The sequence below is a fragment of the Ambystoma mexicanum genome, chromosome 3q (assembly GCF_040938575.1).
Source record: "Ambystoma mexicanum isolate Mex_15411 chromosome 3q, UKY_AmexF1_1, whole genome shotgun sequence".
Classification (NCBI taxonomy): Eukaryota; Metazoa; Chordata; class Amphibia; order Caudata; family Ambystomatidae; genus Ambystoma; species Ambystoma mexicanum.
Genome location: NC_090926.1, coordinates 1,200,838,623 through 1,200,852,709, shown reverse-complemented (window position 1 = coordinate 1,200,852,709; position 14,087 = coordinate 1,200,838,623). Strand labels below are relative to the sequence as shown.

Sequence of the window (14,087 nt, the reverse complement as noted above, 5' to 3'; positions counted from 1 at the left end):
ACCTGCTTCAGAATATTTGATCTTTTATTCTACAACCCTTATCTTTGACTTGCTTCTAAATGCTACAGCGATATAGTAATGTCCAGTGTCCTGTGTGCCATCCCAAAAGGGTACTTGCTGATTTAGAGAAACTAAGTGTGTATTTGTGCTTTTATATACTCCTTTCTGAAAAAGGAGTATTCAAACTGACTGTTACACAAGGTTTTTTGATTAAAACATTCATTTAAGTGTTTGTTTGAATACTTGTCACTGTGAATCTGTAACTACCCTACTGTTCACATTGACCCCTCTTGAGAAATCTGGCTGCTCAACCTCACTAACAACCTGTGTATTACAGACAAGGTTGGGTTCCTATTGCCAGGAGGTCAAGTTTTTTGTAGTGCCCCAAAGGGTGCTACTCCAAGCCCAATACAGAAAACTGAACACTGGGACCGCCACGCCATGCAGGCCAAGGCTGCCATGGACAGTGAAGGAGTTTGTAGCGATGGCAGCATAGACATCCTATGTGAGGGTGATCCGGACCAGATGGTTTTCTGTGTTCAAGCCCCTGACTCCGCAAGTGGTTCGGCTAGCGATCACTCCCAGTGGCTCGAGCACCCCTGTGGGTGAAGGGAAGGTCCAAAAAGTCCCTGTCCTCTGGGCGATTGCCACATGACAGGCCCCCAAAACTGAGTCTGTTATGGACCCTGCAAACAAATCGCAATCCTCAGATAGCAGTGACCATCCGTCAAGATGCATCGACAGCCCTTTCTAATAAATAAAAAAATTATAAAAGTCGTTGTTGGGAATTTCCATTTCTGTGCTAATTCCCTTTAACCTTGGAGGCCCCAAGCTCTTTATATTGACTTGCTCCATGTGTTTTCATGACTGATTCTTCCATGTTACTTACCGGAGTCTGGTAAACTCCATGGGCATCTGCTTTTGCTTTGTCACTTGTTGGACAAGAATTGATGTAGTGAAACTACACAACACTTGTCCTCTTGGTATTAGGTAAACCACCTGTTTGGTATAAGACTGTACTACACAAGTTGGTGGTATGACTGAGCAGCCAGGCTTATCTCGAGGGGGTAAATGTGAGCTCTAACATCGAAATGCAAGTAGCTAAGTAACACTTGCCCTCAAGGTTTTAGTTATAAATAGTTGATTTAAGTCGTTTTTAAATATGCATTCTTTAAAAAGGGCAATGTATGTAGTAATCAAATTTCTGATGTTTGTTAATCTGCTTAGAATCACATGCTGTGCATAGTCCGACATCCAGTTGTCACTGTGGTATTGCATTTTGTTTTTCGTAGTCAAAGGGGACGTTGACAAGGCGTGTCTGTAACAGTATCCCTATAGTGACGTGCATTGTACCCACAATCCCTCGCGCGTCGAGGTCCCTCAGTTTTTTCCACCCAGATATTGGTCGCCTTTATGCGGAGCCCCTCGAGAAATTGCAAAGACATTTACTTGACCCAACATATACATTAGAATACTCCTTCGATTCGTAGCTGAGAAGGTGTTTCACCGCCGAATAAGAACTTCGACGGCAGTGACTTCGACGGAGGAGATCCTTCGGTGCTGCCGAACACATGGCCTGGCCGGCCTAAGACAATAGGGAGAGTGGGGTCGTTGGGACATTTCTTCTTTCTGAGATTGCCTTTCTCTTTGCACTCCCTTTCCTTCGGGGTCGTTATCACATTTAACTGTATCCTCAGCTATGGAGAGGACTCCCTTTAGATTTTGCCCGCGCTGCAAGGGCAAATTCACTTGGAAAGACGAGCACGAACGGTGTAACCGTTGCTTGCCCCTCGACCACAGAGGACTGCTGTGTGGCCTGTAAGCTTAGTCCTTTAAAGGACTGCAAGGTCAAAAGGGGGGCAGCCTACTCCATGTCTAGGTCTGATTCCTCACTCGCTGCTGAGTGACGAGGATAGTGATAACCCGACCTCCGCCTCAGAGGTTGTAGACCTCTCTAGGGAGCGTTCCCGCTCCTCGTCTGTCCCCAGCCCCGACGAGCTCGGCTCACACTCTGCTTATGAGGATGAACACCCCGGCGACACTGACGAACATAGGAAACAAACATAAGCACACAACCCACAGCACGTCTTCGTTGAAGACAGCCCTAGTGCCAACGGGGACGCCGGGCCTACTGGCGTCCTCCACTGACATAAGGGTCGCAAGCCCTCCCCTCCCCGCGACTAGCAACTGGGCTACCTGTAGACAAGGGTGCTACCACCAAAACATCAGGTGCCGCGTAAGAGCGCGATCGTCGCCGAAAGACTCTGCACCGCCCAGTACGACGCCAGATGAATCTTCGGCGGAGAAAATAATCGCTGGCAGCTTGGCGCGTATAGTTTCCAAGGACGGCCAGAAACGGACGGCGAGTGACACGCCGAACGCTGAAAACCTCCTTTGTCGCCTCCAGACCATTTTGGTTTACCATACTGGACTGTTGAGAGATTCCAGTCATGTATGGACAAGCTGGACATATTTATGTTCACTCCTGAAAATAAAATACCTAAGACACCAAGGGAGGCGCTTCAGGAGGACCCTAGGGCTAAATATCCTAGATTATTTAACCCCCTCCAAGAGGACATGAATACTTATGACCTCGCTGAAGAAGACTCTCACTTCCAGGAAGATGAGCTCTTAAATAGTAAAGACCAACAAAACCTAGGAACAGGTTTTGAGGAAAACACTGACATGGGTGATGGGGTCTTCGAGGAAGACTCAGATGAAGGTGGCTCACATCCCTGGCAGTCACCAACGGAGTCTACAGACCCTGACATCTTAAACCTTCCCTCTCCTCAGACCACACCAGTCAGGAATCCATCACCAATGTATTAACCCACCTTCAATGCACTACTTTGAAAGGCAGCAGCGCATTTTGAGATTGGGCGAAATTACCCCGATACTGATTTTGTGGGGAAGATAATTAAAGAAAAACCTCCCACTAGTCAAACCATTCCCCTCCTCGCCTCAAGTAAGAGACAAATTACTCCATCGCTGTTCACACCTGCACTGGTAAGAGGGGTCAATCCCAGAATTGAAATTGTTTACTCCCTCTCAGTCAGACCATTATACATTAGGGGTCACTCAATTCCGGACTCCTTGGTGGTAACTACCACAAGGAAAAGAGCGGGGGTTCCGCTGTCAACCAGCAAATCACCCCCAGACAAATAAGGAAAGAAGCACTATGCACTGGGTAAGAGAATTACAGCCTCTGCAGCTTTTTCAACCAGAATTGCCAATAATTCCATACTGGCAAGTTATGCTGATGCCCAATGGGGAAAATTACAGCAAGAACTCGAGATTCCTGAGCACTTAAGAACTCGCTTATTGGCCACAGTAACAGAAGGAACTCTGGTTAACCATAGCATCATTAAAAACACTTTTGATGCTGCAGAAACGGCTGGCAGCTCCTTAATGCATGGAATTCTTCTAAAGCGTCATGTCTGGCTCCGCAATTCCAGTTTTAAGCCAGAAACACAGGCGTCCCTCATTAACAAACCATTAGAGGAGTCTAACCTCTTTGGGAAGGCAGTGGAGACTGCAGAGAGTTCAACACCCTCAAGACCTTAGACCAAATCTCAGGGCCTCCCAATACGCAAGGATTTGGCAACAAACGCTTTTTTCGAGGACAACGCCAACAGCAGCAACAGTACACTTCAGGCAACTGGTCCCCTACTCGGGGAACCAGTGGCCAGTACACGCAAAGAGGACCGCGCCATGGCCATGGCAAGGGCAGAGGTCGGGGCCCCACTCCCGAGGATCCCCGGCTACCAACACCAAATTACCTGAAGATCTGGGTCCCCTCCAATGCATCACCGGTCGGGGGCGGTTAACATCTTTCCTACCAGCATGGGAGGGAATAACATCAGACCGATGGGTATTGTCAACTATAGCCCACGGGTACTGTATAGAATTCAGTTGACCCCCCCCAGTACAGACCCCCAAGGGGACGACACCTGTCATCGGAACACCTTGCCATTCTTCTAGAAGTGGAACTACTGCTACTAAAAGGAGCAATGGAGGTTGTGCCTCTATCACAGGTAACGGAAGGTATTTATTCAGTCTACTTCCTTGTACCCAAAGGACTTAACCATGCGCTCTGTACTAGATCTGCGCCCAGCAAACAAATTTGATAAACCTCAAATTTTGCATGGTGCTCCTACAGGAAGTATTCCCCCCTACTTTCGCAGGGAGATTAAATGACAACACTGGACTTGAAAGATGCATGCTTCCATATTTTAATGTTGCCAGCGCACAGAAAATAACTCGGGTTCATGATAGAAGGCTAAAACTACCAGTTCAGAGTACTACCCTTCGGCATAGCGTCAACGCCGAGGGTATTCACGAAAGTACTGGCAGCGGCCCACCTGCGCAGGTTGTCCATCCCAGTATACCCTTACCTCGACAATTGGCTCATAACAGGGGATTCTTACGAAACATGCTTCTCAAATACCCAAAAGACTAGACCTTTTGTTCCAACTGGGCTTCTCCATCGAGAAGTCCAGCCTAGACCCCAGATCAAACAATTCCTAGGGGCTCTAATTCGAACAAAGGACGGCCTCGTCTTCCCCCTCCAACGGTAGGGTCCAAAATATGCTGTTTCAGATCCCTCTATGTGGCCAGTCGAGAGGTGACGGTGCGCAAAGCAATGCGCTTGCTAGGAATGATGGCGTCATGTATATATTGGGACATCACGCGTGACTGCGCCCAATGCAAGAGTGGCTCAACAGCCAGTGGTCAGGCCAGCGGACAATGGGGCGATCTAGTGGTGGTCTTGCCGGCCTTGGTTCTCTCGCTACGGTGGTGGTCTAAGGAAAACCTTGTAATAGGGAAACCATTTGCCACCACCGCAGTGGCGGCCACTCTAACCAGACACATTCCTCACAGGATGGGGGGCTCTCCTTTCCCATCAGACTGCACACAGTTTGGACTCGGAGCGTAGCGTCCAAACACATATAAACTTGCTGGAACTGCTAGCGGTCTTCAAAGCACTGAAGGCTTTCCAGGCACACCTGCAAGGGAAGACGGTGATGGTCCTCATAGTCAGCACCACAGCCATGTACTATCTGAACAAGCATGGGGGCACTCTCCAGGACTGTCCAAGCTGTCCCAGAACATCTGGAAGTGGGCTCTCAAACACATGTTTCGAGGGGATTGGGTCCTCCGACGTATTCCATATCTGACATGTAATCACCACAGCTGTGCTGATTACATGTCATAGATATGGAATACGTCGTCGGACCATCCCATCGAAAGAACGTTACCAGGTAAGAAAGTAACTTGTTCTCCTGTTGTCACAACATGTACCAGGGGAACTCGATCTGCTGACAGACAAGCGCAGCAGAGACTTCCCTCTGCCCGCAAAGTACGAATGGCGGTTACAAGAAGACATCGTCTTTGACGTTTGCAGAACTCCCAGTGCCTAGATTACGCCTCCAGGTACCCCAGAACCAATCCAACGGGAACCGTCTATCGATACCATGGTCAGGGAAATTTGTTTACGCTCTTCCCCCCCCCCTCTCCCCCTCTCAAGATGGTGTACAAGATGCACCAGGAACCAGTTACCATACTAGTGGGCCCGGCAGCCATGGTTCGCTCACTTGATGGAAATTTCTATCTCCTCCAGTGAACTTCCCGGCCCGTACAACATGCTGTCACAGGACAAGGGCAGTACATTATACCCATGCCCACAGACCCTGAACTTAGCAGCCCGATGCATGGACATTCTTAAGGAGGCTACAAAACCTAACACTCGCTACTGCTATTCCAGCAAATGGAAAAGATTCATCTGGTGTAGAGATAAGAACATCAACCCAGTTGACTGCTCCCCCACACAGATTGTTATTTACCTGACTCACTTATTAGACTCGGGTCTGGTCTTTAATTCCATTAAAGTTCACCTAGCTGCACTTTCCGCATACGCCACTTCTCAACAGTGTCATGGTGGAAAGTCCCAGTTATTAAGGCCTTCATGGAGGGAGTAAAGAGAATGCACCTTCCTATAGCTAACCCAGCTCCCGGATGGGACCTAAATGTGGTACTTACCTGGCTTATGGGCTCACCCTTTGAACCCATGCACAAAGCATCCCTTAAGAACCTCACTCTTAAAACTGCTTTCTTAATAGCTATCACCTCCATTAGGAGAGTGTGAACTACAAGCGCTCTCTATACTAGACCCCTTTGTAACAGTTCACAAGGATAAGGTGGTTCTACACACATCCTAGGTTTGTACTATAATTCATTTCTAAATTCCATGTCAACCAATCCATAGAACTACCAGCGCTCTTTCAGAACCATTCAAGTTTGGGAGAAAAGAGCCTGCATACACTAGATGTACGCAGGGCTGTCATGTTTTACATGGAAAGAGCTAGACCTCTGAGAAAGGCTAATCAGTTCTTTGTCTCTGTGGCAGCAGGAAGAGAAGGAGATGCAGTTTCAAAATCCACTATCTAGATGGATTGTCCAATGCATCACCCTGTTACACTCTTGCTAAGAGAACTACCCTTCAAGCCAAGAGCGCATTTTATTCGAGGCACTGGGGCTTCCATAGCTTTCATTGCAAATGTCCCTCTGGAGTCCATTTGCAAAGTGGCAACCTGGAGTTCTTTACATTCCTTTACAAAGCAGTCTAGATCTGATTCCCAGGTGGGGCAAGCAGTGTTAAGACATCTATTGTCTACTGTTCCTTCTCACAACCCACCTCCAACTCTGGGTACTGCACGCTAGTCTATGCACCGCATGTGATTCTAAGCAGATTAACGCATTACTTACCGTAAAAGCATTTCTGATGGTTGTATCTGCTTAGATTCACATGCGCCCACCCTTCCTCCCCGCTCGGATGGAAGGAACATAGACATCCTTAATTTTCTCTTTTCTGTACTCCCTCACGTCTAATAGGCTCCCTCAGGGCAGAAAAAATAGAGGGACCTCGACGAGTGGGATTTTGGGTACAATGCACGTCACTATAGGGATAGTGTTACAGACACGCCTTGTCGACGTCTTCTTTTCGACTACGAAAAACAAAATGCAATACTCTGCAGTGACCACTGGATGTTGGACTATGCACAGCATGTGAATTTAAGCAGATGCAACCATCGGGAATGTTTTTACGTTAAGTAATGCATTGTCATACTTTTCCTGAATCAACACAAAGCTAGTATGAAGTGACTTTACTAACTAGGACAGTAATGGCATTTATATATCACTAGTCGTTGGTAGAAAGGTTAAGGGAAGGAAAAAGGTTAAAACGGTTCAGAGCATGTGAAGTCTAGATGAAATCCTTTCCCAGCATTAATAGTTAAAAACCAAGTTATCTCTGAGGCACAGGAAATATCAAAGTCAAGTGGACTAGAATCTGCAGGCAGCCAGGACTGCCAATGACAATTGGAGCAGTCTATGGAGCTGAGGAACTTCTTAGTCTTGCACAATGTTTTGTTAAAATCACTGTAGGGTCACGAGCTGTTACACTTGTGAAGGGTGGAGCTGAAATCAACTCTAGCAAGCAGCTACTGCAAGTCTCAAATGTGAAGAGCAAATCTACAGAAACTGAGTTGGTAACCCAAGTCTGAACAGTACCGAAGAGTGATCCAGCTGGCTTCTGTCTGGTTGCAGTGATGCAGATCCTGGGCCTCAGTCATGAGGACAAGAGGGAGGATGTCTATAGGACTCCTGCGGCAGCAATTCGGCACCACTGTGGATTTGGATACGGTTGGGCTTCAGTCACACTGGTGAGGGGACTCCAGCTCTGGCTTTCCTGCTTATGAAGGGTCCTGGGGAGACTCCTGGAGCTTCTGGCCAGATCAGACGTTGCACTAAACTAGAGTCTCGATCTTGACCCCTGGCACTCTGTTCCTGCAGCAGCAAAGAAGTACAGCCAGTCGGGAAGATGGTCTTGTGGAGTTTGTTAGTCGGTCCCACTAACCCAAGGGAAGAAGTCTCTTCCGAGCTTCTCCTGTCCGGTGCTTCTCTTGTCCATTAGAATGAGTTCAGCACAGCAGGGCTTCACCAGGCAGTTCAAAGGTCCAGGAGTATGCAGCAAGCTTTTAGTTTCTTTGGCTCCTTCCCAGTTGTCGACTGTCTTCAGTCACAAAACCATAGCCTTTTAAGAAACCTTCTCCCATTCGTGCACAGCCTAGCTGTCACTCAAACAGCAGGCTGGTTGTCCCCCAGCCAATAAGGACTGGGTGCATTTAAACTTAAAGACAAATGACAGGAGTTTCAGGAACCTCCCTCACTTCCTACCCTTCCAGACACTGGAGCCAGAGGTGGGTTTCAGTACTGATGCCCACCAAAGGCAAAACTAAGAAAGGGCTCAATCCTGGCTTGGCGTGCGTAAGACCTCGGGAACAAATTGCAAAATAGTCTGGGGCAATTTTGACAATGGTCACCCATGGGTGCTATACTGCAGCTGAGGATTTACCTGCGATAGAAAAGCACTGCCACCAGCCATTTAAAGTAGTGAGGTTAACATTATGTTACATAGGTAGGAAAAGGGGCTACTAAGTAACCCAACACTCTGCATAAGATGCTGGGTGCGCTTAACCTACAAAGAGGAAAAGGTAAGTGAATGCATTTTCACTTTACTATTCTTGGGAACAGTAGTTCACACAAGGTATTTAAACCTTATGAGAAATCTAAATTTGTCACTCCACTAAAGGTGCTGGGTCACCATACAAAATGGCTATGGAGTTTGTTAGACTCCAAAACACAGGAAACATTTAATCCAAATCAGGTCAACACGAGTGAGAAGGGGCTAACTCACGCCAGGATAAAAATCAAAAGTCCTAAAGTCAACCAAAAGAGCTGGGGGTCTCTGAAGGGAATTGGCAAAATGAGAATTCTCCCTATGTTTTCTTGCACAAGTGAAGTCTTAAATTAACAGGTTTCTCTAGGATTGGAATAAGAACACTGCCCTAACAGTTTGTTTTGGGACGGGGGGTGCAAGCAGCATGCAACCAGCTCTGGCAGGTAGTCCTATAGGTGTGCCAGCCACAAGTGCCTAAAAATAGGCAAAGAAATATAATGGGAAACTTGCTTTTCTTTCACCCCCACTCCTCCATGGATTTTTCAACCAGTACTTTAGTGCCACAGGGAGGCTATTACTGTGATCTGAAGTGGTTCAATGTCTTGCTGTGCACAAATGACACTGTGCAAAGACATATTTTTAATACCAAAATGATTTTAAACCCACTTAAAAATATTTCTTTGGCAGTATCTACAATTTATTTCAGTGTACATACATCGGCTGTTGCTGCATTCTTACATTTTTACCTTTTCTACTTGTAGCCTTTGCTGATTACATTCTGATGGACCCCAGTGAAGAGTACTCTCGTATCTTTGCATTGATGCAAGAAAAGATTTACATGAGCAAAATTGTGGTAGAGTTCCTTCAGATTAATCCTGATGCCACTTATGAGGACCTGCTGAATAAGATAGAGGTGAGTTTTCCTGATCATACCAGAAGTGATGCAGAAAATTGTAACCAACTGCTTAAACATTGTTTTGCGGCTTGATTGTCAAATACTTGGACGTGAATCCAAATCTTAAACTGCTCAGGTGCTCCAATATGTACAGAAGGCAGTAGTTGGATTCTCAGCCAATAGGGTTCGAGGGTTTTCTAAGAAGTACTATATTCTCATTGCACTTTTTTTTGGCTTATTGAATAAATCAATTTTTGACCGATGTTGGTGGAGTTTTCCTAAGTCCCACTTTGGAGTAAGACTTCAATTGACATTTTAAAGTTTCAGACCTTCTACTTGATGTCATAGGCTTTAATTTCACCCATAGGCTCATACAGCCTGGAATCATGGCGAATGGCAAGTACAATTAGTGGTCGATTATGTGTGCCATGTATACTTGCAAATTTCAATTCATTAAACACTGTTCCAACTTACTGAGAGGCATAATGTCATTGATCACCATACAGTTATGGGATTAGAATTTGATCCTTCGAGCTTCATTTAAAGAGCATTACTCATAGGGCTCATCAAGCAATTAAAAGAGCAACTATTCAGTTCTGTTAGCAGTTGTAGTGTGATGCAGTTGATGGGAGCGCACATACAGAGATACTTGAACGTCATCCAATAGTAATGCATTAAAAGAATTCATCCTTGCAATACGAATACTAGTAGAAGAATTGGTAAAAATCAGTTGCCATCGAGTATCAATAGCTAGAGCTCTGAGATATTGAAAATGTTTGTGGAAATACTGAGCAGGACCGTGCATGTCTCAGGGTTCCTTGCTATTTTTGCAAAAATTAAATGTCCTGACTAATTTACATTTAGGCATTTCTCTAGTAGGCCATAGATTAAATCTAAAGCACATGGCTGTTCATCATTGAAGGATGAAAAAATAAGCTTCCATGACAAAGCTTCTCCCGAAAAGGTTTGTGAAATCTTTATATAGTAAACGTTTCCTCCTAGTTTCAATCCAATCTGCTAGATGGATTTTCTTTTTAGCTCTATTTGGGTCAGAGACCAGCACATTAAAAGCTACATCAGCAATTGCCATTATGTAAATAAAATGTTTTTCCAGTTGATTACATATATGTTCAGATGAAAATGTTACTAGATGTTTCTTTACGCAGGTTTTCTGTGTTTGTAGCTAAAAGGCATTCCCTAAACAAAGCACATAGGCGCCATTGGTATTGACCATGAAGAGAAACAAGACCCAAATTGTACTTGAGCCAAACAGGCAAGCACTGAGGTAGATTGAGAATCTGCCTCCAGTTTGTAAAAAATGTTCTGGCAATGTTGCTCTTGCTTCCAAACCATACAGCAGTATGGCCGTGACCTTTTGATTATAAGCGACTGCAGGATAAGTAAATATCTTATTTATGAAGTATGTTTTTAGTTTGTGATATAGCCGAGTTAGTTTTCTCTCGAGCAAGCAAATGCATTTTATTTTATTGTTGGTTGTCGATCATGCCAAGTGATCGACCACTTGAATTTCTGAATTTTGTAAGGTCCACTTGGGTCTGTTTTGAGTGATGCGTTTGTTGCAAATCATGATCTTGGTTGAAGATTTATAGTTGGCTGGTTTGGAGCATCAAGCTATCTCTGTAGGCCCATCAGGTTCTTGGAGAGGAGGACCAAATCAGCATATAGGGCATCAGTAATGTTCTCAAATTAACCTGGCATATCGGATATAAGAAGTTGAAGGCTGAAGCAGGTAAGACTTCATGAAACTATCGCAATGGTTTGTAGATCCCGCCCCATGTACTACTTGTGGAACCATGGGAGTGGCAGAGCCGTTGGGCTTATAAGAGAAAGATGGGAACTGTAGTTAAGTACACTTCCTAGTAATGCAACTCAAACACTTACTTTATATTAATATAGTCTTATATTTACACAAGATACTTGTCACATTAAACCAAAAACATAACTCGCCACTTTTCAAACGACACTGCTTGGTTGGTGTTTGCTCACGGTTAATTTTGACACTAATGAGTTTATACTATTTGTAATGCGCGCACTCAAATATACAGTAGTCTTTTGGGAAGGAAAGATTTGTTTAGTGTAACAAGGCAGTTAGTTTACACAGCAAGGCGGCAAAGTCCAAAATGCAACCCTAGCTTAAAGGCAGTTCGGAGAGGCTCAGTCTTGACAAGCAGCAGGACAAACTCCTGTTCATATTTTCTAGTCTCTTAAGATGCAGGAAGATGTAACCAACATTGGAGACCTGTTAAGGGACTCGCTAAAGGGAAAACCAGCAGCGGTTTGGAGTTGAGCTGTGGTTGCCCTGGATACCTCTACATGCACTCAACGTTCTGGAGACTTCGGATTGCAGCAAGCGCTAACCTTTCCCCCACAGTACCTTAGATTAGAACATTTTCGCAGTGGATGCTCTGCCATGTTGCAGATCTGGACCCGACCCCTGGATTCCTTGGTCTGACGAAAGGCAGGACAATGGATGGGATCTCAGCAGCAGTCTCGGGAGTAACTCTGGAGAACTTCTCTGTTCACTCTGCGGTTTCGGCTGCTTTCCTGCAGCACAACAAAGGACTCAATTTGCCTGTCAACCTTTTTCGATTCCTGGAATCCAGGACTCTGCTGAGGGGATACGAGTTGATTGTCTTTGGAGGTTCACCTAGAGCTCTGTAAAGACTTATACGGATTCTGCTTTTGCACAAAGATGCACTTCAATTTGGTCAGAGGTCTCCTGGTATTTGGGTTCTGCAGCTCTGGAAAGACACAGGACTTGGGGGAGATGGCTTGTTTCAAAGTTTGTCTTGGGACTGGTTGTGATGGCTCCTACTGTTGCATTATGGAGCCACAAACACAGCCTGCAGTAAATGCAAACCACTGCCACCAGCCATTCTGTAAGGAAAGGGTAACCTAATGTTACATGAGCAGCTAGACAAGGGATACGAAGTTACCCCTCCTGCACTCTATTGTAAGATGGGAGTGTGCTGGGTCTAGCAAGTTACAATACTAAGTAAAGGCCATTTCATTTTACTCCTCTGGAAAACAGTAAATCCCGGAGAAGGTGTTTAAATCTTGGGAAATCTGGAAGTCTTCCCTGTGTCACTGCACTGAAGGTGCTGGGTGACAAATGTAAATGATCCCTATGGAGTTTGTCAGACTCCATAACCAAAAGAAATGGGTATGAAAATCACATTAAAATACATGAGTGGGAAAAAGCGTCTCACAAAGTCCTCCAGCAAAGCTGCTTTGGGGGGGGGGTCTCTAAGGTGGAGGAAATTGGCACATTTTGGAGAATTGTCCCTAACATGTAAACATGCCGAAATACTGCCGCAGCAGCACTTGGACGTCCTCCCTCCTATCCCCACGACAATCTCCAGAACCAGAGTCTGCATCGCAGTAGCAAGACAATGCAGCTGGACCACTTCTAAACAGAGGTACTGTTTAGGCTTGGGGTACTTAACTTATTGTCTTTAGCTGCACTCTTCTCCCTGAGGAATTGTATTAACATACCTTTTTTGAGTTGTCGCCCGTCTCAGGTTTAACCACTTGTGACCCAACAAGTGATTTTTCTGACTTTGTGCGACTTTTGTCCATGAAGTGCATCAGATCTGTAGACTGTCAATTACTTTGGACTTCCTGGCTCCCTACAGGCACTCTATAAATCCATTGACTTTGACACTGTTTGTCCCTCATAAATGGTAGCTAGGTCATAAATGGTAGCCTGTTGTATATTGGTACTGCTGGGAAAGACTTATCTAGACTTCATTGGAGGATTCAGTTGTCATGAATTGCTGAGAAATTGTTATAACCTTTTTATTTCTCGAACCCTTTACTTTTGAAAGTCTGACTCCAAAAGCGTATAAATGCGCATACTATCCTTATGATTGAAAGGTGTAGGAGTAGTGCATAAAGCATATCCACTGGCTTTATTTGACTCAAATTTGTGTATTTGAATTTCAGTTTTTAGTTTAAAACTGATCTATAACTGAACTTGTACAAGTTTCTTCGCTACTTGTATTTACGGATTTCAATTGTACAGCTCACATTTACCAGTCTTGAGAAAGGCCTAGCTGTTTAGTCACACCAACTAGTGTAGTATAGACCTATACCAAAAGGTGGGTTACCTAATACCAAGCAAATAAGTGTTGTGTAGTCTTGCCCAGTGTGACCACCAATTCATAATGGACTCCTGATCCGGGATCTGCCACTCAATCTTTTAAGGTGGCTTTATGGCCAGTTTTAATATTTGGGGCTAGGAGTGCTTGGATATACTGTCTTGACCCGCTGACTCATTAAATGCACACCCTAGGCCAGGCTGTGTGGTTACAACTGGGCTGACTGGAGACTTAGTTGCGGGGTTGAGGCTTCTACTAACGGCTGTGCCTTACAGAGACAGACGGGGTGAAAACTTCATTTCAGTTCCAGCAGGCTGTTCATATTGGTGCGACGAGCACTGCCAGTAGGTGGTCCTTGTGGGTAGGTCTGGCTATGTGGTGAAGATGTCAACAAAGCTTTTATCAACAATGCAGAAACATGCTGATTTAAGGGCACAGTCTGATCCCAGAGAGGGTGTTGGGCAAGAATTGATGTGACGCTGCGAGACTACACAACACTATCTGCTTGGTGTTGGGTAACCCACCTTTTGTTATAGGGCTGTACTACACAAGT

General features: G+C 45.2%; 1 protein-coding gene across 1 annotated transcript in view; it reads left to right on the top strand.

Annotated features, from left to right (window-relative positions):
* The window catches only part of DNMT1 (DNA methyltransferase 1), a 425,596-nt gene that overhangs the window by 108,157 nt on the left and 303,352 nt on the right, over positions 1-14,087 (top strand). The window contains exon 13 of the mRNA XM_069604056.1: positions 9,280-9,431. Coding sequence (XP_069460157.1) covers positions 9,280-9,431 — 152 coding nt within the window. The remainder of the gene's footprint in view (positions 1-9,279; positions 9,432-14,087) is intronic.